The sequence below is a fragment of the Hyposmocoma kahamanoa genome, unplaced genomic scaffold (assembly GCF_003589595.1).
Source record: "Hyposmocoma kahamanoa isolate Upper Pololo Valley unplaced genomic scaffold, ASM358959v1 202, whole genome shotgun sequence".
Lineage (NCBI taxonomy): Eukaryota > Metazoa > Arthropoda > Insecta > Lepidoptera > Cosmopterigidae > Hyposmocoma > Hyposmocoma kahamanoa.
In genome coordinates, this window is record NW_020653726.1 from 15,938,143 (window position 1) to 15,965,673 (window position 27,531).

Genomic DNA, 27,531 nt, shown 5'->3' on the forward strand with positions numbered 1-27,531 from the left:
TAGAATCCTTCGATTGCTCAGGTTGCAATACAGGCACTCGCGTCAAACAACAACTTTGCGGTCTTGCATAACAAATAACTATTTTGAATACGACAAATTTTAATTTGCGGCTTGTGATTTATCCTATTTGTCTATGTGCTGATAGGTATCTACAGATGTTTATAGAAGAACACGAGAAGGCAAGTGTAGATCCTCAAAAGTACGTAGAGAACCCAATCAAAGCGTTCTCTATAATAAAAAGATTGACAGCTGATTTGGATATTGTGAGTAATGCGGCTTTATATCCAACAGGTAAATTCCAGTATCTATTTCATATTCATTAATTTTAAGCTTAATGATAACTTATTAAGGAGCAGTCATTGACTTACAATTATATGGACGTCGGGTCCGCGCTAAAAAGTGTCCGAACTTATAGGGCGTTAAAATCGTATACAGAGCGTCATTCATGCTTTAGTCTTCGTTTGTTCGACTGACAGCGAAACAAGCAAAATTAGACAGTACTGCGATGACATAAAATTTAAATTCAACGTTTTAGCTTTTTCATATTCCTTTACAATGTCACTACGTTTAAATAGGTTGACTTGGGACATTTTTTTCGTGGTTTTTGTATTAGACCTGTCGTCCATTTATTTGTAAGTCAATGGGAGCAGTAGAGCTCCTTGTGAAAGAGTTCGTCCAGAATAGTACTGCCACCATACCTATTTCTGTGGCCAAGCAACAATATTATTTTAAATAAAATATAAATAACATACCTTTCAAATTTTATGAAGTGATTAGATTCATGATATCCTTGCACACTTGGCACGCTTGTCGATTGAATCCAAGATGGCCAGTTGGTGTGCAGAGCCATCCCATAGGTGGCAGCAGTTCTCCACACACGACCGGACTTGTGATTGATACAGCAGAAGCAACTGTCCCAGTGTTTAAGGGTAAGGGTACATGTGAAACTATAGGACGCATTGCCCCTTATTATTATTTTGGATATGTATTTCACACTCTCCTCTCCCATGGCCTAAAATATACTTTTTGAATTTTTAAATGAGAGAGGCGGTATTCCTCGGCAGTGCCGCAATCGGCTGGGGTCAGGGACTCGGGTTCAAGAACCAGCGAATAATACGTGCTGTATCGAGTAGGACGACCACATTTGAGCTGGAAACAACACGCCACAGACATCCAACCGCCTCATGCTGCTAGCGAGGATGACTGGAGTTTACCCGTTGGCGGATAAAACAATTGGGATTATTTCTGTGGAGGCCACATCCCATGCTTTTAATTTTTTTTATAATATCAATTGACGGGACGAACAAGCCGTGCGCCTGATGGCAAGCTACACGCTTGTCCATAACAGTTGCAGTGCCGTTCAAAGCTTTAAATCGCAAAGATTTGACGGGCACTGCCACTGCGCCCGTCACCCTGAGACGTAAGTTGATAAGTCCCATGTGCCTGTAATTTCACCAGCACCCTTACCCTTTAAAACTAGTAAGTAATGCTGGCATTAATGCTTGGCGGCAGAAATAAGTAAGGTGGCAGTACTTCCCTGGACAACTCTTTCACAAGGAGCTCTACTACTGCTACTAAATGTCAGTGAACTCATGCGCTATATCGAGATACTTCGACGTTTCTCGGTTTCGGCTTTCACGAGCTTCTCATGTAGAACCGCTGGTCACATAGAGCCCCTATATATAGAGTCACCATCATTATCATGTCAACCGGAAGACATCCACTGCTGAACATAGGCCTCCCCCAAAGATTTCCAGACTAGCCGATCGGACCGCTGCCTATACCAGGTCATATGTACTTCTAGTAGGGGGCCGTCCGACTGAACGCCTTCCGGTTCGTGGTGCTCCGCTACTAGTGCTTTCCAATAAACTATTTTGCAGTTGGAATGCATTACGCATGCAGCTTGTGTGACTTCGCTTTTAGGTAGGTTCTTAAATTAAGTCTTAAATACAGCTTAAATATCTTGTTTCCGAACAGAGTTTACATGGGATCGGGAGTTGTTATTTCCGGGAAGTGAAGATTTAGCAGGAGCAGCTGTAGCTATAGCTCGGTTACAAGAATATTACAACTTAAAAACTGTAGATCTCGCAGAAGGAAAACTGATGGACGGTTCTGGGTAACAATTAGTTCAGTTATAAAAAAATGGTGACTTAAGTTTTTGAAACAAAGCAATAGCTGTTTTGTTTTCAGTTACGCTAAAATCTTCTTAATCTTTTATATTCTGCAGTGCAATACGTCTCACATTTCAAGTTTCTTTAAATCCCTCCCGAAAGTATACAAAATTATATGCAGACTTTATGTGTGTATACTTATAACAATTATAGTTAATATTCTATGCAACATTAAATAAATAAATATGTGATATGTTTCAGAGAACTAATATCAGATACGTAAGTATAAATAAATACCTATCTTTTTTATGCTTTCTTCGCATGGCTTAGGTTAGTGTTCAATGAACTATGAAAAAAAGAAATAATTAGATAGATAATTATGTATACATTTAAGCCATATTCTTCGGTTGGGTTTTCCTGTGCATCTCCTAATATTGTAATTTAACATTTTCTGGTAAAAATATTGCTTAGATATGGAACTGCCCGTATGTGAATATATATTAGCTATTTAAATAAATAAAATGTTTATTTCAGTAATACAATTAAATTTACATTAACAGGGGATGGTATCTCCTATTAATTGAACGTAGTTATAATAAAAAGATCCAAGTCACAATTGAGAAAATGGAAGTTAAAGTTTTCGAAAGCATAAAATTTTAACAGCTGTTAGCATTCTCAACCGATCTTCATTTTTTCGTCAAATTAAAGTTTTCATTAAATAGTTTCACATCAATTACCAAAGATTTCGTAAATTAATGACTAAGGTAGTTTTAAAAAAAATACGATTTGAATCATTTTAATTTTGTATGGCAAAAAAACTTTTGCGATTATTTTTCATTTTGAAAAAATGATCTAAAATGTGCAAAAAGTGTATATTAATTGTTTTATTTTAATTAAATGAATATAATTGCATTTTTAAGAATTTTAGGAAATCTCCGTTAATTGTCCTATGTTTTGAACTATAATAACACTACATTCCAACATAAGTTTATCATTTTTTACAGTAATAAAGATTGCATACTTAACCCAGATTTTTCGCGAAAAATGCTATTTTTTGACATTATTCGGATGCTTTAAAATATATTTAAAAATTATTTTTCTTAATTTTTTTCTTACTGAATCGAAGACTAGTTGCTTCAATAATATTTTGTTAAAAAAGACTTGACTTATTTATTGATTAGTGGTATATATTGATTTTTCGACATTCGCCGCCGCAAGTATTGTTTTTTCGCCCCTCTTTTAAATTCTTGTTCTATGCTTTATTAATTTGGGTTATAATGATAAGATATTGTTAAGTTATTAATATAATTTCAGCCATATCAACCAGAATCCTTATTTTCGAACTATTTTCGATTAATTATATCCTTTTCTATTTGTGCCTACAGTTCCCAAGAACTCTGATTTCATTCGCATTAACTACTTTAATTTGTGGTTGTCTATGTGTGTGTCCATAGCACCCGCGACACAGGGTTTCCCTAGTGCGGGACTATGTTGAGTGTGTGCGTTATTATTATTATTATTATTATAATTGGCGGTGGGCATTGAAGACCTTATACTATGGAGTGATTCATGAGGAGATCAAATAAAAGTGGCACACTTTTAATGGGTTTGCTTTTGTACACGTCTACATAATATGCATAAGTGTAAAGACGTCTATGGTGTTTCAAGGCTACTTTAATTTTTCAAAAATCTGTATCATTGGGCTAGGTTCCAAATAGCGACAGCGAATCGTTTTTAAGGTTGGTGTCCAGAGCCACTTAGCATCAATACCAATTTAATGTTCCTATTTTGACCTCCTCGTGAATCACTCCACAATATAAGGCCTTCGATGCCACGTTGCATGAGACACGAGCCAACTTCCTGTGCTTCTCTACCTGCCTCACCCTCTACTCATACATACAATAACTTGTGTCTTTAGCAGCCATGTGAATATTGGAAAAAGGCGAGGAGAAATTGACTGCGATAAATATGTCGCGGGGAGGTTTATTATTATCGCACACGATATACCGCCATGCTACGCATGATGTCATTGAGGTTAGCCTCAGTTATCGCCTGGCCATAGTGGCGTTAAACTATCCATTGTTATGTTACTATGAGGAACGACTGCTCCTTCTCGCTTAAACGCTTAAACAATCGCCTGTCGGAACCGAGAATTGAACCCGCCAAATGAAAAAGTTTCATTGCATTTTATCATGCACTTATACTATGGAAATTATTTTTTAATTTATTTTTGAATGCAGTTTGAATTGTTTTTAAAATGAAAATGAAGTCTTCTTTCAGAAAATTTGTAATCTACGGTATTTAAGGCACATACTTTCCCGCCCTGTGGCATAGCCGTGAGACACCCTGTATAATTAATTATCTTCATTACAGAGGTCCAATGACATTGAGTGACTGTTTCGAAATGGGTCGGAATCTGTACAATGAAAAAGATTACAAGTATGCTGCAGAGTGGTTCATAGCAGCGCTGGACAAAGTCGATACAGAAGATATATATGTCAACGTATCGCATATAATTTTGAGGGATATCGTGATGACTCTCCATGAGGCAAATATAACATTGGGTTTGTTGGTTTGCTATTAGAAATACATTCAAAAATATACCTAAAAAAAGTAAAAAAGGCGTATAAATATACATAGGGCGTGTAATTCATACTGTTTACGTACGAGTTATTATAATGCATAGGTACATCATCTGTTTACAAATTATTATTACGCAAATATACCACAGGGTGATTAAAAAGTATACGTTTTTATAATATTTTCTTTGCGCATGCATTCAGTTTAAGCATATTTTTTAAACCGTTTTCACTTTAATACGTTTCTTTTATGTAATGGCAACATCTTTATTTACATTTTTGATCTCAGATTAATCACGTCTTAGAAAAAAGCGTCAGGATATTTTTCAGATTATAATGTTGTTTTACGTAATTGTTAATGTGAAAGAAGAATAGAGTACAACTGTTATGTTGTTGTTATTTTGATCAAACAACGTGGAGAGATAAAAAAAACACTATTTGTCAATGAAACACAGAATTTTTCACAAGTAATGAACCTTACGCCACCATTACAGAACGTCGTCAAAGAAATGTATGAAATTGGTTAAAATTAATTTCAGATCCAAATGCCTATGAATATGCAAAGAAGCTGTTTGAAGTCTTGCCTGACGTAAATGAAGACGATACTAAAATGAGATACTACAAAGAAGCTTTTGTAAAGGATAACGCAGAAGAAGAAGAAGAAAAGCAAAGGCTGAAGGAAGTAAGTATAAAAGTATGTAGGTCAACAATTTTAATTTAATCATAGCTCGTAAGAAATTAATGAGCCATATTTTAGATCGTAAGTTATCTATGGAGATGAGGTTTGTTAAAACAACTAAAATGAACCACTTTATTTATATAAGGCATCGTTAAGTGCCTCTGTGGCCGGAACGGTTACCATCCTGAACTGCCACGCAAAGGTCCCGGGTACGATTCCCGGGCCGGGAGGAATTTTGTATGGCCTTCATTTATTTATCTCATGACTTGGGCTATAATTTGTGGTTGTATATGTGTGTGTCCAGCGAGAGGCGTAAGTTCGAACGTGTAAGCGTCGTGCATAACAACTCCCATCCCCGTCCTGTATAGAGTTATTATTTATTACATCTATTGACTTAAATTATCGAGTATATAACCAGTAATAGAGACGAAATGTCATTTAAAATGTTTGAAAACTATTCTGCCAAATCATTGCTGTGACAACTGCGCTCCGATTGGTCAGCCCGAATTCAAAACAATTAACGGGTGCCGTCAATTTTTGCACTTCAAATCAACCAGTTTAACTTGAGCCTTGCTATAATGGACGAAAATTGCAAAATTACATAATGTAATATTCAATTACCGATGAAATGTGATTCTGTTTGTTTTGTAATTAGATGTATTCCTGTTTTTCCCACACAACCGAATGGAGCAGCCCATGTTGTTAGAGATTATTATCTTTATTCCAATAAATACAGAATATTTTTTGAATATACGGAGATGTACACACAGGTCAGCTGATGGCGCTGTACTATTTCAGTTTTCTGATTTGTGATTTCAGCGCAAATGAGAGTTGATATTTAAAAGTGATATAAGGCCCATTTGCCTCATGAGTTGCCAGGGATGGATGGCCCTTATTTCGTCTCTATTTCTGGTTATATACTCGATGACTTCAATACATTTATTTTTGTGTGAAGTAAAATCTGATGAATTATTAAAAGCCACTAACAAAAGTTGTTGTTTATGATGTTAGTAATATAGTCCTGCAAGGTTATTACTATATGATAACCATAAAAAATAATAATAGTTATTAGGAGTAATATCTCTTATATTCTATAGTTAATCTTGTTTTCTCTTAACTGTATTTTATGTGTGTGGAAATAAATGGTATGTCTCCACACGGCGTACTCCCAAAATGTAAGATGATTCTTTCCGATTTCTTGTATATCATGTAGATATGCATCTATTAGAAATTATGAGTAAGAATCGAAGAATGAACTATAAATTTATTTCAGGAGAAGGTGAAACAACTGTGTCGGGGTGAAATTGCTATCTCTGCAGCGAATGCAAGCAAGTAATGCCACTTTGTTTTGTTATTATCGTATGCGACTTATTATGGGAAATAATTATTAATTCGATATAAAGCTATATACTTATGCGTCCGTATCTTGTATTGTAGGTTGCATTGTTCGTATTGGAAAAGTGTGCCATTCTTGCGGCTAGCACCGATGAAGATGGAGGAAGTTCACAAGAATCCAGACATTTTTCTTTTCCACGATGCCATTAGTGATAAGGAAATTGACGAAATTAAAAATTTCTCCATTCCAATGGTACTTACAATCAGAAAAAAACTTTTGCCTGAAAGTCAGAGAGGTGTTTAGTTCCGATAAATCAACTTTTATTTAGTGGAAATAAAAAACGTAAATCATTTTGTAGTTCCATGATTATGAATATTTGTTATGAGAAATTATTTTGTTATGGGAACTCAACACCTCTGTGAAATCTCTACCAACAAAGTTTTTTTTTGTAATTTTATAAATCTGTATCGTGTGTCATAACCACATTTCAGTATAGCAATGCTGGTCGATGTCAAATAGTGAGGCTATGTGTTAGACCTTTTTTTTTATTCTCTGGACTATGCTATTAAACTGACACTGACCCAAGCTTAATGGCAGCCATTAAGGAAATATAAATAAAAAAATATGTAATTGGAAAAAAAACTATGTTTTCAGATCTAATTCGCATTTATTTGTTTTTTCAACTAAACAAGTGGTTTGTGTCTTACAAAAAACTGCATTTATTTGATTGCAGTTAGAACGTGCTGAAGTAATAAACGGTAGCGGAATAACGAGTGCTGATAATCGAATATGCAAAAGTGTATGGTTATCGGACGAACAACTGTTGACCATAGCTTATGTGGGTTGGGACGCATTTGACTTAACCGGACTAAGCCTAGATTTCGCTGAAGCCTTGCATGTGGTCAATTATGGAATAGGAGGCTACCAAAATGAACATCAAGATTATTATCCGGTATTTAGATACACTTATAGCAAACATGCTTTCTCATCAACTGCCTCCGTGGCCGAACGGTTACCATGCCGGACTGCCATGCAGAGGTCCCAGGTTCGATTCCCGGGTCGCGAGAAATATTTGTATGGGCTACATTTATTTCTCTCGTGAGTTTGGGTGTAATTTGTGGTTGTCTACGTGTGTGTCCATGGCACCCGCGACACAGGGTTTCCCTAGTGCGGGGCTATGTTGAGTGTGTACGTTATTATTATTATCATAACCCTTTGAATCCAGACATCCTCTCACTGCGGCCAAGACACCTTTAACCGTCAGTTTATCTCAGTCTTGTGAGTCTGTGAGACTGGCAGTGAGATCCACTCCTTGAACCCCATATCCTTGCCACCTTCCGTCTGTTACCTTAGGTCGGATGGTAACAAGTTTCCTCTAGTATATACGTATATATAGGTACTCGTATTAGTGTATGGTTAGAGCTAGGCTTTTAAGTAGGAACGTAGGGTTGTTTGTGATAGGTTACAGCTGTCCCTTCCCATTTCATGTACAGCCAGCTAGCTTTAATTACACATACATGACGATACTGAACAGTAACACTCATATGACACCCATCAAATACAACACGAAGACAGAGATAAAGTTAGTTAGTTCTGTTTATTATTTCTTGTACAGAAAAAACAAAAACACATTTAGTAACAAGGAAGACACAAACAAAAGGTACTGCTTATAACAGAAATTTCTTCCTGCAGACCTAAGTACAGGAGGCGATAATTATAACGGGTTTACGTGCACTACAAATTTATGTTTTTTTTGCTATGTAGTGACGGGACAAACAGGTCGGGCGCTTGGTGGTGAGCATCACTCCAACCCATGACAGATGCAGTGGTACTCAGAGCTTTTGAAAAAATCTGAGAGGCACTGTGACTGCAGTTTTACCAACATCCTTAACCTTAAAAACCGGAATACTTACACTTTCCCCTTAAAACAATCGTAACATATTTAGGTACTATGTGTATTTCGTGTACTATTGAAATATGTTGTGTCTGAAGTTCCCGGACCGGAAGAAATATTTGTATGGCCTACATTAATTTCTCTCGTGAGTTTGGGTGTAATTTGTGGTTGTCTATGTGTGCGTCCATGGCACCCGCGACATAGGGTCTCCCTAGTGCTATGTTGAGTGTGTGCGTTATACCCCGCGTGCAACTAGTGCTTCTTAGTAGCTATCTAGACGAGGACCCATAGAGGGTCTAAAGCGAGAAGACGTGTGGGGCACTTGACTTGCGTAAAGCTGTGTGAGGTTTTTATAGTACACATAGAAATGAGACTCCAGTGACTGTTATAAATTATATTATAAGATCTTTCACTATAAACCAAAACAAAACCACGTCTCTTCTAGTCGAAGATGTTTTTCGGTATGGCGGCCCGTTAGCGTTCCCGTTGATACGATGATGATCATATCAATACATTTCTTATTTCAATAAAATTAACTCTCGATGAAGCAAAGTAAGTTTTGTAACAAAATAAAGTACCAAAATTAAAGTAACAAAATTACATTAATGTCAGGATTCGCTAACAGTTAGAAGTTATGTCCGAACACTGTCGCGGGACACTGCGACTGATATCTCACGTACTAGTCCGGATAACTAGAGAATAATCCAGCCTCATAGGAAAAATAGGAACTGAATAGACATACGCAAGGGCATCGGGAAGTGAGCATGCCAAACAGTTTTGGTACCTATCTATCTGGAAAATAGGGAGGGTGCTGTATGTGCACACGGGGCCTTTTGAAAGCCGGATGAAGTCCGTGACAACGGTCTATGACAAACCTGTCTACGTGCTGATCTGGGGTCAGAACCTGCACTTGTAAGGTGTTTGCACAGGTTATAGTGCCGGTGTAACTGTAAGGTTGTAAGGAGGGTCACTATAAACAAAACTCACTTAGAAAGATACGACTGACCTTATTTATTTGTGATGTGCACGCCCCAGAAGGGGAGAGATTACCATAGGCATAAGGACTGCATCAAAAGTTTGTGCTACTTTCGGCCCATATAATCAAGGTTGGTAGGTTTCTTTTTTATTCAAAATTTTTATGAAATATCATTCTGTTATATAAATTAATATACTTAAAGAGGCGGTTGGGTGTAGGTATCTGAACAGAAAAAGTGATTTGTACTGTGGGAGCGTAGCCGTGGGTTTAGCGTTGCAAGAGGTACTTTTTAGTAAGAAACGAGGAAAATAATCATAAATAAATTTGTACTGCGTGCGCTCAGCTACAAAATTGGTCTACAACAACCGCGATGTTAATTTTACCACAATGCTCTTTTATTTTTATACAATTGTATATACAAATTTATATTTATATAGACAGTCCAAAATCCTATCTATGATACCTGTTACAGTACCACAATAAAAAATATTGTGCCCGGACAACCACACCAATATCTGATCTCGAAATAGGGAATTCCCAGCATTACGAACACCAAGCAATGAAATTCATGCCAGGACACTACCCAGATCCTACGTATTTCGATACTCTGTAGTTGATTAAAGGCTTGAGAGAGCAATGATACGGACAGATATATAGAAGGCTTTCTGTCTCATGTACGATGGCCGGCAATGTATTTGCAATATTAAAGATATTTCCTTAGCATCTTGAATGTACTTACATCGAGTGCTTTACATCGTATTCGTAATTTAATTCCACCTAAGTACTTCTTTTTTACAGCGCATTAGTATTCTTGAAGAGGCTGGAAACAGAATAGCAACTATATTATATTATGTAAGTACTAGTCTACCGCATTTTATTTTTTTATATATAAAATCAAGTGACGGGACGGACAAGCCGTGCGCCTTATGGTAAGCTACATGCCTGCTTTAAATCGCAAAGATCTGAGGGGCACTGCCACTGCGCCTGTAATTTCACTAGCACCCTAAACCCCAAAACCGGAACACAGTAATGCTGACATTACTGCTTGGCAGCAGAAATAAGTAAGAATAAGAATACTTTATTGCGTAAGCACCGAGACACACATGATCTTAAAATTAAAATAGAATATTATAAACTTTAAACTAAAATACAGGAGTTACAACAAAAGTTAAAACATAATTATAATGATTAAAACAAAATAAAAATAAAAATAAAAAAATAAAAAATGTAATAATAAATGCGTGTCGCGGCCCACGCAAACGGGATTTGCTCAGCTATTAGCTACAGGCTCATAGATTTCAGCCTGCAGCGCTGGTTTTCAGCAAGCCCGATATGAGTGAAGCACGGACTCGAGCACAAACAAAACAAATACATGCATAACATGTGCGTGAGACTTGGTATATATAAGATGGCATTATTTCGCTGGACGAACTCTTTCACAAGGAGCTCTACTGCTACTTAATTTTAATTTATGGACAAGTGCAAACAAAAATTACTGTTTGGCGCAGATACGCGCTTTTTACTAATACTACATACGCGGATTTGCACTATCCGCGACGTGATACCCATCGCCTCCTAACAGTATATGTTCGTTTATATTCGCTTTACTGTTGCAAGTGTTATAATCTCAATAAATTTGCATTGACACAGATGTCAGATGTCAGTCACGGCGGAGCAACCGTGTTCCCTCAACTCGATTTGGCAGTGAAACCGAAAAAGGCAACGGCCTTATTCTGGATGAATCTATATCCCAATGGAGAACACGACACAAGGGCAACACACGCGTCGTGTCCCGTGTTATACGGAAATAAGTGGCGTACGTATCTAATGCTAATATGTATTACAATTATCGTAAAAGCTGAATTAGAAGTAATTAAAAAAAGATTCAAAATCTATACTCAAAATTAATCTGTAAGCAGTAAACTATAATATTATCGATGAAATAATAATAGTTATTATCTACAAAAACATATTAAGGCTTTGGAAACCAACGATTGAATAATTTTTTCACCACTCTCTTATTGGAGTATATTAAGGTTGATACTGACTGGCGTTACGGGGGGTAATGTACCATTCGCACCTAGCATGATAAACGTGTCAACACGCTCATTTCGAATTCTTGGCTCGCCTGTGCTCCAGATTCGTTGCCACTCGCAGTCAAGATGTCGGACAACAACAATGTGTTGAGATTTTACTCAATTATTGTTTAATCCAAATTAAGATTCTAGATTACCCGGGTTCCACAAAACTGGTTCTTCTCTATATTTGTCTATGAAATACAGTTTTCTTTTGTCCCACTCCATCTTTTTAACAACAAATAGTCACAACTAATAAATGGCCCGAAATTCGTAAAATTGACGCTTGTGCTATGTGCACTCGTGACGACTCGCTGCGACGTACTACTGACTAAAGCGTGTACCACTCAAAGGATTCGCCAAAAAAACTAACTGCGGGGTGGAGCACTCGCAGTGCTTCGCTCGTTACTCGCTGCGAACGCCGTCGTGTTTAACTGTACTGACTGCACGAACGCTCGCTGTGTAACACGTTACATTACGCCCGTAACGCCGCCGGACAGTACCCACCGTTACGTTACTTTTTAAAATACTAACAACCTAGTCCATGAGTTGTTACAAAACATAATAAATTAACCAAAAATAAACTTTTAAGTTTTGTTGGACTGTCTGACACTTATAGATCTGTATTTGGTAGTACAGTAAGTTCAAAAGTTCAAATGAAACAAACTTGCAAGCGTCCTCCGCGACGACTCCCACCCCTGTCCTGCACAGAGTTATATTACCATTTATAGCGATCTATTTCAATATATTTATTTTTGTATAAAAGCAAAATCTGATGAATTGAACAAAAGTTATTGTTTATGATGTTAGTAATATAGTCCTGGGAGGTTGTTACCATAACACCCTGTATATCATAATAATCCTTGTTATATATAATCTTTGCGCTTAGAGCGGTATATAGAATAACACTAATACCTAAATATTTTTAATAAGAAGGTGTGCATTGTCAATATGTAGAAATTAATTATAATTTCACATGTAACTTCCATTTACAGAATCTGCAATACGGTTCCACGAAGTGGGTCAGGAGCTCTTGCGGCCGTGTCCTCTGGTGCGAGAAACGAAGCAGTAGACATGCATGGTGTAAAATTTATTACAGATGTTATAAATATAAATTGAGAAATATATTTAAAGAACAGTTTTGTTTCATTGCCTCATTATACCCTTTAATAGCAAATTGTAATGCGTAGTATAATTTATCGCTTCCTCTGTCTTTTTCTCCAAACAAACGGACCTTGAGGACCGTGAGGGACAATATGTGTATGCTCGGACTAATTCGCTCGCTACAACGAAAGTCGACCTATATCACTCCTGTGAAGTTGACCACTCCCTTAAACTCCTTTGTATATTGTTACTATTCCCATTCTCGACGTATATTCGGGGAATACGTACGTATACGTAAGTATACCCGAGGAACAATGATGTTTTTAAAATTTTTTGAGGTGGTCAACTTCACACTGCCATCACAAAATGGAGTGATTCTTTTTACGGCAATCGTTAGTATATCGTAAGTATACTCACACTCGTCGTAAGTAGGTATACCCGGATACATATTTTTTTTAACAAAAACAAAGTATAGTGGTCAACTTAATTCATATGTGAAGTTGACCACCACCATACATTTTTCCAAACGGACCCGGAAGCAGCTTACGTTGGTCGACAGCAAATCGTTAGTATTCGACGGTGTTGTCCCAAGAGAAGAATGATTTAAAAAACTGACCTGTAGAGACCGTTTCTGGGTCCCGTTTAGGGGGTGGTGAACTTTGCATATATGTATATTTCCGGAATGAATTAGAAAAAAAATACTAAATGGTCAGAAATTAATTTATTGTTTCTCAAAATATTCTCCGTTAGCGTTAATGCACTTTTTCTTACAAACGAACCAATTTTGAAAACATTTATGCCACTCCTCCGTGACAATCTGTGAAACAATTTTTTCATACTCTTTGACAGCCTCTTCAGGTGATGAAAATCGTTGACCGCGTAACTGGTTCTTAATTTTTGGAAATAAATAAAAGTCACAAGGTGCTAAGTCGGGACTGTACGCGGCACGCCTCATAAGGTCAACGTTGTTCACCTTCAAAAATTCATTTGTCTGTCTGGCCGTGTGAGAACTGGCATTATCGTGGTGCAAGATGATACGGCGTTTACGGTTATTTTTACGGAGTTTGTCAATAACTTCAGCAAACAAATGGTCGTGTACCAATCACTATTCACGGTACAGTTTTATTAAAAAAACAGCAATCATCTGCTTAGAGGCACTTTGTACACGCGCCACTTTGTTTGGTTTCGGCTCATCTCGAAAGACCCATACGCTCGATTGCTCTTTGTTTTGGGATCGTAACTATAAATCCATATTTCGTCACCTATTACTATCTCCCACACCAAATTTGACGCCCCTTCGTTGTATCTGGTAAGCATGGCATTGCACCAAGTGACGTGATCCTTTTTTGAGCCTCAATCAAATTGTGTGGGATCATCGACAGCACAGCTTTTTCACACCCAAATGTTTGTGTAGTATTGATTGTATTTGACTCATGCCTATACCCAAAGATGCCCGAATCTCATGGTATATCACATGCCTGTTTTGATCATACGGCGCACAGCATCGATGTTTTTGTTGTTCACAGTAGTGGACGGGCGACCATCACGAAATTCGTCATTGAGATTTACACGACCGCGTTTGAATTCTGCAAACCAGCTATAGATAGTTGTGTTGCATGGTGCTTCATCGTCAAAAGTTTGAAGCCGAGTGAAGCTCCGCTGAGCTGTTAAAATACATTTAAAGTCGTAGAAAATCATACCACGAACATTTTCACGAGTTGAATCCATGGTGATGTAGATAACCATTTTCTAAAATGATGCTATAATATAAATACAAGTGACAGTCAGATGAAACAAACTGTATTCTACAGCCAAAGAGTTCCATTTTCAAATGTTGTAATTGCTTGTTAAATATTGTTTATGTAAGTGACCAGTTCCGGAAACTTATAGTGCGCCCTGTGTACACGCAGACGATGGGCGTGCAAAAATTTCTCCTAATCCCAGTCACCGTAGTCTGGTAGCTAGCAGAAATAAATGTCATTCATAATTATTCAACAACATCATATAGGTAGGTACTTTGAAAGTTTATTTTCTCATATGTTTCAACGCGTGTGCAAAATCCAGTTGTTAAACACTAATGTCGTTATAGACGGGTTATAGATCTTCTAAAACGCCTTATGAATCGATAACAGAAAACAATGGTTTCAATTACTAAGCTAATGCCGTGGAACAGAGGTGCTTTGCTGGACCCGAAATAACCAAGAACTTATGTTTAACCGTTCACGCGAACGACGTTTTTTTAACAGCTTTACAAAAAAATATTAACAACAAAGTCATCCCAACGTTTTTTATTCGCTTTACATAAGTAAAAAAAATTACAATGAACTTTGTTCGTATTTTGAAAATTGGTGTTTTTTTACCTTTAAATGTGCCTGTTGTTAAATATGAAATGTTTACTACCTTTGGGACTGTAAAGGTCTTGTTCAAAACACAAGACAATCAATGTGCTTAAAAACTTGAAGCTGTATATTGACGAAGAGGAGAAGAGACTTAAGATTTTAAAATGGTATAAAATACAAATATTTTTCAAAGTATTTGCCTTCATATTGCCTACTACACAAGATTTTTTAGTTTTTTTTACAACTATCAAATTTTTAGGTATCCAGGTACAAACGTTTACAATTGAACATGAACAGGCAAACAAAAATACACAAAAGTACGTAGAGAACCCAATCAATGCTTTCACTTTAATAAAAAGGCTGTTAATTGATTTCGAACATTTAAATAAGGTCGCTTCAAACCCAACACGTGGGTTTGTGATACAAACGCAGTATTATAAATAGACTTAAGATTTATTTTACTATTTTGTTCTCATCAAAGCTGAACTATCACATGCGTATTGTGCAGTCATCTAAACATTCTGAACGTTCTTGGGCTCGTAATGGACGGTACTTTGCTTAGCGGGAATTCAAAACACAAAGTGTTCATTTCGCTGGTAGATTATTTCGCAAACCACATATTTGGAGGGAAAATTGAAACAAAAACAGCGCTACTATGAGATTATTTTCTATTACATTTAGTGAGCTATCATACTGCTTGTGAGTAACCAATAACCACTTATGTAATTCATCGAGGTAAAGTGCTCATTAATATGCTTGGTAATTAAAATTTGTAAGTACAAAGAATGCCCCTGTGAAGCGTGCCCGGCGCTAAGCTGGTGTTTAATGTTTAATAAAATAAGCTATTGGTGAATTCGCCCTTTTCGTCATCAGACTGCACGTGGGAGCGGAATTTTCTATATCCATTTAAGGAGAACTTAACCGGTACAGCCGTGCCTATTGTTAGGCTGCAAAGAATCGCTGAGGAAAAGCCGATGACCACTTACAGGTAATAAGTTTTTCTCGACAAACATGAACGAATTTATTGTTGTGTTATATACTTGGATAACAAAAACATAAATTTTTTTTTAATGGTAATGTTAAAAATGAATAGAGAAGCTATTATTACACTATTTCCGATGACTTTGGAGATGCAATATGTAATTTCAGTTTTCAATACACGTGTTTCTTGAATGTTTTGTACGATTATTGACTGGCAGACTTTACTTCCACTGTTAAGTCCAAAAATGTAAACAAGGATCAAATTACACAAAAATGTTTTACGAATAGTGGAAAAGTGAAAAGGGTTGAACTCAGTATAAAATTTGAAATAAGTTTAATATCAAAGATTAGGGTTGTTGGTTACCTATAAATAATGTCTACAATGAAAAATTTAAATTAAAAAATTATATTCTTAAATGATTTTTATTATACTCATGCTTTTGGATTACTGTTGAGGGTAGGCAGAAATTATCGATCGCCATTCTTTCAGACATACAGTCTTTACTGACATGCTTAAATCAAAATATAAACTGTCTCCATGACCGAACCAGTCTGGTCTATCACGCAGACGGGGTTGATTCCCACATACGTGTATGGCACTCGCGATAGAGGGTTTCCCTAGTGCGGGTGTGCGTTATTATTATTAAACCACAGTAATAACTGAGTCGTCTTTAAATTATTATCAGAATATAGACCATAACATTACTCCTGCTCTATATTGTAATCCGCAATCAATATCATAATGACAATATGACAATGAAATTTGCGAAGATATTCCGGTAAAGCATCAATTCATACATATATCGAGCACGCGATGTAGGTGAACAAATTATTTGTTGACCGCAACATGTGATAAAAATTAGAACAATAGGAAATATATTTGAATGCAATAATTCTTGAATTACTAATTAACGATTCGTCTCATTATTTTAAAATCGGAAGGTATAGGTTGACCATCTATAAGTAGGTATAAGTAATACCTATTGAAATCGTTAAAAAACATAAACATCTCTAAGCCTTTTTAAATCTTTTCGTACTGATTTCTTTTTCTTTTTATTTATACTAACTAATAAAGTCTAATCATAAATACATTACAATCTAACTAATTAAAGATTAAAGACAATTTAAAATGTAGTAGATTAGAAATGGGGTAGATTAAATTCAACTGTATATCGCTTGGGATAAGAATGTTTCAAAGAATAAAGTGTGCGGACTCCAGTCAATAAGAACGAATATAGAAACTACGAATTTCCGTTACCCTCGGAAATATTTTGATCATAAAATATTCATGATGTGGAACAATTTATTCTTATTGTGGGCACATACTTTTGCAATCGGGCGTAGGTAAGTTATGACTTGCTTATATATCGTCCTGTGAACCAGATTTTCTATGACAGAACTATGGAATATAATATAGAATAAACAAATGACAAAGTGCAGTAAACTAGAACTTTTTTCTTTTGATGTATGTTACGCGATAACTCTTTTTTAAATTTTGTTCGCCGATTTGGATGATTCTAATATAGGTATATCTTTCCGCTAGTGAGGTATATATATATATATATATAATTTAAATGGCCCCCATTTAAATTTGAAGAAAGTACTATCTCTAAGGGTGGCAAACTAGGTGATGAATTTTTAGAAGTTTTTTTAGTGCTATGTACTGAGAAAAAACATACAGACGAATCGTGAACCTCCTCCTTTTTTGAAGTCGGTTAAAATAAACAAATGACAACCACAGAAATGATTACATAAAATATGCCAAAGAAAGTGGCTTAATCATTTCAGATTTATGGTTACTTACACTAGGTTTTTAAGACTTACGTATGTTTATCGTGTATATTCACGGTTTATACTTTGAATAAATAAATTTAACTTTTCAGTTACGTTAAAATATCTAAATACCACTTTTCAGACTCTTTATGTTAATTTATCATTTATTGTACGAAAAACTATGTTGATAAGATATATTATTTTGAAACTTGGTGTTTTATTTTTTTTTAATTTTGTCAACTGTGAAGTGTTCACATCGGTCGAGGATGTAGCTAGTTTGATGCTTGCACAAGAAAATGTCATTAGCAACTTGAAACAATACGTTGCAAGAGAAGAGGGAAGGATACGAGCGACGAAAAGGTAATTACATCTCTAAATCACTGGCGAAGGATTCATAATTGTCCTCACTTAGTAAGAAATGGTTTTTCCAATCTACCCATCGCTACTGCTATATAATATTTAAAATAAAATACGTTTGAAATTCCATGAGAAGACGTTTATACATGATACTGAATAAATAGGTATCGCTAAGGATCATAATGATCGCAAATTTGCAAAACAATTTACTAATAGGACAAATGCTAGGTAAATCAGCATTTTGCAAAATATATAGGAATATGGCACTGGGCGGGGCACATACCTCGTAGAACTGACGGCCGTTGGGGTAGAAAGGTTCTGGAATGGAGACCACGAACCGAAAGGCGCCCTACTAGATGGACGGATGACCTGGTAAAGGCGGCAGGTAACCGATGGATACGCGTCGCGTCCGGCCGGCTAGTCTGGCAATCTTTGGGGGAGACTTATTTTCAACAGTGGACGTCTTCTGGCTGATATGATGAATCGAAAAACAATCCGTGTATTGCTTGATTTTCCATACTTAAACATTGTTTATGTTTTTCTTGTTGAAGAGTAGAAGAAATAGGCTTTGTTTTGCACGACGATTTCTTAACATGTGTGTATGTGCTAACAGGTATTTACAGATGTTTATTGAAGAACACGAGAAGGCAAGTGTAGATCCTCAAAAGTACGTAGAGAACCCAATCAAAGCGTTCTCTATAATAAAAAGATTGACAGCTGATTTGGACATTGTGAGTAATGCAGCTCTTTATCCAACAGGTAAATTCCATTTCATCTATTTAATATTCATTAATTTTAAGCTTAATGATAATTTATTAAGTAGCAGTAGAGCTCCTTGTGAAAGTGTAAGTTCGTCCACAGAAGTAAGTACTGCCTTGTATCCACCGAGTTGGAATGCATTATAAGTTTTACATTTCGTTTGCCAACAGAGTTTACTTGGGATCGAGAGTTGGTATTTCCGGGTAGTGAAGACTTAGCAGGAGCAGCTGTGGCTATAGCTCGGTTACAAGAATATTACAACTTAAAAACGGTAGATCTCGCAGAAGGAAAAATGATGGACGGTTCTGGGTAACAATTTGTTCAGTTATAGTAATTGTAAAAAATTGTTCTGTAGCGTGTAAAAGTGGATTCAGGTGCTAACGAGAAATGAGCAAAACCAAAGAAAATGTACTTACAGTTTGCATAAGGCGACAAAAACAAGTGCTTTCAAATTTGACTACGAAGATTGTATAAAATACAAAATGATTTATAACCACTGCTGCGGTTGTAGCAAAAGCTGCAGTTATGCGTTAAAGGTTTTTTAAGTTAACGAATTTTTAAAGTTCTACTTATAGCTAAAATTTCCATATTCTATTCATACTTTTATAATTAATCGTATGTTGTTCGGATTTTTTTGTGCCACTGTCCACCTACTAGACGTAGTTATATGTTTTCCAGTGTTCATAAATTCCTGTCAAAAGTATATAGTTTTTATACATAGGGCGAAAGCGCCATTTCGAAAAATTTTTCAGGAAGCATGTTTTCGATTTTAACGACTCTTTAAAAATTTAATTTTAGTTATAATTAAGTTTAAGTTTTAGAATCCGTGCTGTTTTTACCACCAGCTATCTAGCTACCTTTGAACCAAAATAACTTTTTTCTTTTAAAATTTTATATTGTCTATGTAAAAATAATATTTTCATGCTCTTATTTTAAGAATGAGCGGATTTTGAATTTATAATTTATGAAAAACGTCCAAAACTGGTGAATTGTGAAATTGTGGAATTTTACTATGATAATGCTAAACCACACACATCTTTACAAAGCCGTCAAAACTATTGCACTTAAGTAGGGATGTGTTACCACGTCTACCGTATTTGCCCGACATAGCCCCTTTAGACTTTCATTTGTTTCGGCTTTTAAAATTCTTTGAACTGACAAGAGTTTGAAAACAAAGAGACCACCGAACGACAATTAGAGCTGTATTTTGTAAGTAAGGATAGGAAATTTTTATGAAAAGGGAACTCTAAGATTATCTGAAAGATGGCAAACAATTGTAGATCAACATGACTAATACGTATTTGATTAAAAACTGATATATTTTATTAAATATAAATGTATATTCCGATATTGCTCGGAATTTTTGGTCGACCTAATATAGTTAATATTCTGTGCATCATTATTGTTACTATTTGCTGAAATTTTCTCTTAAAAAGTAAGTGGATATTTAATCATTTTTGGTGATATGTTTCAGGCAACTGATTTCGGATACGTAAGTACCTATATAAAAATATATTTGTTTATGCTTTCTTCTTAACGCATGGCGTCAGTATTTATCTTAGGGGATGGAAAAAAATAAATAGTCTGAGGTACTTAATAAATCATAATAAAAAACATAATATGTGTTATTATTAACTATGATTATGTATGTATATACTTTTATATTCGTAATGTAATCGAAATTTACATTCTTCTATGTGCTTGTTGTCGGATCTTTCTATTTAATTTTCAACGACTTTTTAGCCGTAGCTCCATCTATGAGAAATCTATGAAAGTATTTCGTCACCCAGTTAGATACCTTTACACCTACCAGCCGCGTCTAGAGACATCGCTATTCACTATAATGATTTTTTTATTGAATTGATAATCAATTATTTTTGTGTTATTACTAGTTAGTTGTAATTATTAATACAAAGATCGAATACTTCGACCTGCGTCTTCTAGTAAGCCGTGTCAGACGCTATGCCAACTAAGCAATGGAAAATGTAGTGTGAACCTACGGACCCCTATCATCTTCATCTCTCTCATTATACGTTTTCTAGGAAACGCCCTTAAAAGTTAGTGGTACTCTTTCAGGAATCAGAAAAAGTAAGGGCGTTTTCTGGAATACGTATAATGAGAGAGATATAGATGATAGGGGTCCGTAGTTTCACACTACAGCTTCTTTTATCGAGTCGAGAGAGTCGAGAGGTTTTCTCGATTATTACACATAGAAAATGAAACTATTTTTTTGATATAAATAGCCTATATTTGTTTTTAGTATCTATAAAAAATAGGGTAGTTAGCACATAACTGCCTGACGACTTTATCATCATGGTCAACCGTGACCATGGGAAGTAAGGGGCCGCCGAAACATTAGTTTGTTTGAAAAATCAAATAAGTATACGCGATTTAGACCCAAAAAAGGCTTCTCTTGCCATTTCTGCACGAGGTATTCTAATACACCTACGATACTAATCCGTGTGGCCATTGGTCATATATCATCATACAAATCATTTATTCCTAGAGTTTGAACGCTTGATTGAAAAACCAATTCAGTGGCAAAGGTAGCATTACGTTATAAAACTGACTCCATTACAGAGGTCCAATGACATTGAGTGACTGTTTCGAAATGGGTCGGAATCTGTACAATGAAAAGTATTATAAATACGCTGCGGAGTGGTTCGTAGCAGCGCTGGACAAAGTCGATACAGAAGATATATATGTCAACGTATCGCATATAATTTTGAGGGACATCGTGATGACACTCCATGAGGCGAATATAACATTGGGTTTGTTGCTTGCTATTAAAAATAAAGGTGTATAAACGTATCTACATAAGGCATGTTATTCATGCTCTGTATTGCATATATCTACCATTTGGTGATTTGAAAAAGAATAACGTTTTGGAAATATTAAGTTTGTATAAATGCATTCAATTTAAGCATAGTTTTAAACCTTTTCCACACCTTTATTTACATTTTTGGTCTCGGATTCAAACGCTCAATATTTCACTGTTCCATTTTTTTAGTAAAAGGTTTAAAATATTTTACAAATTTCAAAATGAAATTGTTAATGGGAAAGCAGAATAGAAAACAATTGTGCCAGCCATTGTGTTTGTATTCATTTTGTTGTTATTTTGATCAATTATCAGAGATATCATAATATCAAAACTGTATTGGTTGACAGACAGAACTTCTCCGCTCCTTTTCATAGGTAATAACTTTAGGCTACAATTGAAGAAATGTCCTAAAATAAATTTATAAAATCTTTTAAAAATAACTTCAGATTCAAATGCCTACGAATATGCAAAGAAGTTGTTTGAAGTCATGCCTGACGTAGGTGAAGACGATACTAAAATGAGATACTACAAAGAAGCTTTTGAAAATGATAACGCAGAAGAAGAAGTAGAGCAAAGGCTGAAGGAAGTGAGTATGAAACTAAAAAATTTCCATTAATTTGCCAGTCAGAAATTTTAATTTATTTTTTTTTAACGCACACACTCAACATAACCCCGCACTAGGGAAACTCTGTCGCTGGTGCTATGGACACACACATAGACAACCACAAATTACACCCAAACTCACGAGAGAAATCGAGCCTGGGACCTCTGCGTGGCAACCGTTCGGCCACGGAGGCAGTTAACAATAATTTAATGGACCATTTTATTGACATAAGGCATTGTGTTCTCTATCTAGCTATATCAAAGTTATAACCTAGGTATCAGGACAACCTCAGAAAATAGGAGTGTAGCAGGCACCAGACGAGACAATGTCAAACCCACTTCCGTTCGACATTCAGACACGTCTTGGTGCAAGCAAAATACTAATGAAACAGTGTAAGATAACATTAAGACGCAAGTGTAAAATTTGTATAAAAAAGTTTCTCACATACAGTACAATCAGAATATACCAAACCATTAACCGGTGATCTCGACTACTTTCATCTGCACCATGGTACACGGAAGTATAGGTTCTGACAGCACTAAGTATACAAGGTTATTTGTAACTAGGTTATTTTTACTCGCAGGGCTGTATTTCTAACATCATAAACAACAATTAATAGATTCAGGCGTTACTTTGCGAAAGTCCATGTTAATAAAAATGGAAGTGAATTAATTTGCTACTCCGCGAACCCAGTTAAGGTTAAATCGTGCAAAATGGCTGAGCTTGTGATGAATATTTTTTCATGCAGTTAATTATCCCACCCTTCCTCCGCTTATAATTAATAAAATAAATAACACAAGCGCAACTACACTGACGAGTCCCTGAGGATGCCTCGTGAAGAGGCGGAACACGTGTCAGATATAGTTTTGGTGGTGGTTTGAGACTAGTTGCGCTTGTGTTATTAATTTTATGCGGAGGGAGGGTGGGATAATTAAGTAATTGCATGAAAAAATATTCAACACAAGCGCAGCTATTTTGCACCATTTAACCTTCACTGGATTCGCGAAGTAGCAAATTAATTTACTTCAATTTTCATAAACAACAACTTTCGCTTAATAATTCGTGAGATTTTACTTCGATACAAAAATAAAAATACTAAAATACATCGATCTAAACAGTGATAACTACGTGCAAAATACTAGCAAATACCTATCTAAAAAGTGTCAGATAGTACAAAAATACTTAATTTTTAGTAAATCTAGCATGTTTTGTCAAAAGTCACGGAACAAAAGTTGTCGTTTAGGATGTTAGTAATCTAGTCCAAACTATATCTCCACACCGCGAAGTCCCTGAACGTTAGATTCATCTTGCTTGGATATTACGTATACATGTATACTAGAACTATGAATTTATTTCAGGAGAAAGTAAAACAAATGTGTCGGGGTGAAATTAATGTCTCCGCAGAGAATGCAAGCAAGTAATACTACTTTTTCATCATTGTAGCATAACCTTCATTATGGCAAATAAATATTCATTCGAAATATAATTCCAATTGTATCGTGTATTGTAGGTTGCATTGTTCGTATTGGAAAAGAGTACCGTTCTTGCGGCTAGCACCGATGAAGATGGAGGAAGTTCACAAGAATCCAGATATTTATATTTTCCACGATGCCATGACTGATAAAGAAATAGAGGAAATTAAAAATTTCTCCATTCCAATGGTACCAGAACAGAAGAAAATCTTTTGGATGGGAGTTAAACGGAAGTGTTTATAGTTCCCTTAACAAAGTTTTTATTGTCGTGGAATTCTAAAGCGTCTGTAGCATTTTGTAGTTCGATGACAATAAATATTTGTTATGAGAAATAATTGGATAGGGGAACTAAACACCTCCGTCAACAAGTTTTTTATGATTGCATGATCACAAATCTATCTATAGTTATTTCTTTTTTTTTTGTAATTTTATAAATCTGTCTTTGTGACCACACAAAGTCTGTTAAGGATACTTTTTTAAATCTAAATTGCGTATATTTGTTTTGTCTAATCAACAAACGATTCGGTCCTACCTAATAAAACTACATTTATTTTATTGCAGCTAGAACGTGCCAAAGTAACATACGCTAGCGGAATAACATCGAGTGTTGACAATCGTATATGCAAAAGTGTATGGTTATCGGCCAATCAACTCTTGATCATAGGTGATGTGGCTTGGCGCGCATTTGATTTAACTGGACTAAGCCTAGATTTCGCCGAATCCCTGCAGGTGCTCAATTATGGAATAGGAGGCTACCACCATGAACATCAAGATTATTATCATGTACCTACTTACACTAATACTTTCTCGTGTAGGATCTTTTTTATGATATAGTGCCGCCGCACACATCGTCCATTTCGCCGGATTCTCCAAGTGTTACCAGCGTTAGACATGAAAGTAGGACGATATAATACCATCTTTAACTTTATAATTACTTTGATTGACAAGTCACGATTATATATATAAAAAAGAATAATACGCGTCAAAAAGATCCTTGAAATCACAACCGCTAAACATTTATAAAATACCTACTATTAGACCTAATATTAGACTACCTAATACTAGATCTAGCGATTATGTCGCTAAAACGGCAACACTGGCGGGCAAGGAGAATTCGGCAACTATGGTCGAGTGTGTGTGGGAAGTGAGCGACATGCGACACTAGCAATGAGCGCTGGACGCTGTTTGCGCCGAGCGATGCTATATAAAATGTACGTTAAATGTCGTCCGTAATGTATGGTGGCGCGTAGTAGCCGCCACTAGTGGCTCTATAGACGGGCGGCCTAAGTGATTGAAAAAATCGTGCGCCCGGTGGTGATTGTCACCCCTACTTATAACAGTTGCAGTGCCACTCAGAGCTTTTCAAAAAAATCTGAGAGACACTGCCACAACACACGTCATCCTGACACATAAAGTTGACAAGTCCTATTTTACTGTAAATACCGGAATACTATAATGCTCACTATATAACATATATAACAAACAATCTTGGCTTATCTAATATAAATGTTTCGAATTCTATTGACTTTAATTATTCAAAGTTTTTTGAAAAACAATTGTACTATTAGAATCTAAATTATTATACTTTAAGAAGCGGTAGAGTTTTCGTTGAAGAAACGCTCGGAAAAGTATGACAATAAATACAATAAAATGCCAGCAACCACATCAATTACCCTGGTCTCAAACTATTGAATTCCCTGCTGAATGATTAGGAACAAGCAACGGAATTCGCGTCAGGAAGCTACCTATATGCTACCTACTTCGATGTTTGTAGGCATGAGAGAGATAAGCACAGACAAAGGAGACTTTTCATTTCTGTACGATCACCGACAGTGCAATTTTAAAGATACTTCCTTAGCATCGTGAATAGATTTGAATAAACGTTCTGTCGTGTGCTTGATGTCGTACTCATAACTTAATTCCACGTACCGTTTTTTTACAGAATCCCAATATTTTTGAAGAATCTGGAAACAGAATAGCAACTTTATTATATTATGTAAGTATTAGCACGTTTACGCATCCGATTCGTATTAGTTCCAAATTCGAGACTATATCCAATTTGAACTCTTCGGACACCTGTGACATTTCGGACCTCATTTCTCGAATTCTGAAACGAATCGGACGTAGTACGCAAACCTCTTGGTCTTTCGCATTTGTGGACAAATCACAATTGACAAAATGGCTTTTGATACATTGCTTCTGTCGTAATAAAGAAAATTTAGAATTTTCAAACATAGAAGTGCAATTAACGGTAGAGACCGAATATGAAATACTATTAAAATTTGCAGATCCGCTTGGAGGTTGAATACACTGTTAGGAACATTTTACTTAAGACTTTTATCATTACTGTATTCGGGCAAATAGACGTAATTTGTTCTAAGTGCAAACACATGTCTTTATTTATATTGATTTACTGTTACAAGTGCTATATCTCATGGACTTGCATTGACGCAGATGTCAGATGTGAGTCACGGCGGAGCGACTGTCTTTCCTCAACTCGATTTGGCAGTGAAGCCGAAAAAGGGAACAGCCTTATTCTGGATGAACCTGCTTCCTTCTGGAGAACACGACACCAGAGTAGCACACGCGGCGTGTCCTGTGTTACACGGGAATAAGTGGCGTACGTATTTGCCATGGTTTTTCTAACGTTGAGAAAATTTCTTCTTGAATTTTCTGCCAACTTTAAACTTGAGAATCAAGTTAAAGAAGACATATGATCATTGCTTATCGGTGTTACAAATAATGTAACTTTCGTTCATATTAATCTCAACATTGAAGAAGTCATCACTTAGTATCATAAAAAAAACTTGGCAAGTGTTAACGAGGCTTAAAATGAGATGCCAAAATGTAAATTGTGTTACATTCAAAAAGAAATATTAACATAGCCTGTTTACGTATATTTAAAAATTCATATCTTTTACTTTCACCAACTTAGTTTAAAGTTTTATAAATAAAACTTTTATTATTCTTTAACGGATACTTAGATGAATATAAATTTTCAACCGGTTGCGACTAAAAAAGCGAGTCGAAAATAGGCATTATAATTTTACGTGTAACTTTCCAATTTACAGTGTCTACACTATGGTTTCACGAATCAGGTCAGGAACTCTTGTGGCCGTGTCCTCTGATGCAAGAAATCAAGTAGTGTACCTAGTAAATATGCACAAATTGTGGGGTCAAATTTATTGTAAATGTCACAAATAAAATTAAGAAAACACTCTAACAGCAGTTTTGTTTTATTGCCTCATAACCGCTTTATTAGGAAATTGTAACAACGCGAGTCCGAAGCTGATCTAGGTTGTAAATTTATGATCTTCTCTGTCATATCTGTTTTATTGAATAAAGTTTATTTGTTTTAGATTATTAAATATCATATGATCAACATGGCTGTTATTTGCTTGCATAGGTGGTGCTTTTGTCACCGTTATCAGAAGGCGCGTTGTTGAAGAAAATACCATTTTAATATTTAAAACAAACAGGTCATTTCTAACTAAAATTTTATTATTACATTCCTTGCAATTAAATCGACTTTTTAGTGTAATTTCTGCCACGCTATGTTACAGTCTCATGCTTCTAGTATGATAGTTGTATCCCATCCTCATACAAATGTACTGCCTGCTTTGCTAACAGTATCACAGTCATTTTGAAAAACATTTGATTTCTTGAAATTC

The 27,531-nt window shown here is 35.8% G+C and overlaps 1 protein-coding gene across 1 annotated transcript; it reads left to right on the top strand.

Moving 5' to 3' along the window:
• Window positions 1-155: 155 nt before the first annotated feature.
• Window positions 156-27,078, top strand: LOC113227157 (prolyl 4-hydroxylase subunit alpha-1-like). The gene is made up of 18 exons (XM_026460035.1): window positions 156-291; window positions 1,978-2,116; window positions 4,485-4,675; window positions 5,230-5,372; window positions 7,439-7,657; window positions 11,226-11,391; window positions 15,967-16,081; window positions 18,818-18,963; window positions 19,134-19,272; window positions 20,438-20,455; window positions 21,544-21,734; window positions 22,231-22,370; window positions 23,747-23,805; window positions 23,899-24,049; window positions 24,422-24,643; window positions 25,803-25,856; window positions 26,315-26,480; window positions 26,932-27,078. The coding sequence occupies exons 1-18, from the start codon at window positions 156-158 to the stop codon at window positions 27,003-27,005; spliced, it is 2,469 nt and encodes an 822-aa protein (XP_026315820.1). The 3' UTR covers window positions 27,006-27,078.
• The last annotated feature ends 453 nt before the right edge of the window (window positions 27,079-27,531 follow it).

Excerpts from the sequence above, each read along its gene's own strand:
- LOC113227157 (XM_026460035.1), top strand. The coding sequence starts at position 156 with ATGTTTATAGAAGAACACGAGAAGGCAAGTGTAGATCCTCAAAAGTAC. Across the intron at positions 25,857-26,314 it reads TAGCAACTTTATTATATTAT|ATGTCAGATGTGAGTCACGG; the intron begins GTAAGTATTAGC and ends GCATTGACGCAG. Across the intron at positions 26,481-26,931 it reads GTTACACGGGAATAAGTGGC|TGTCTACACTATGGTTTCAC; the intron begins GTACGTATTTGC and ends TCCAATTTACAG.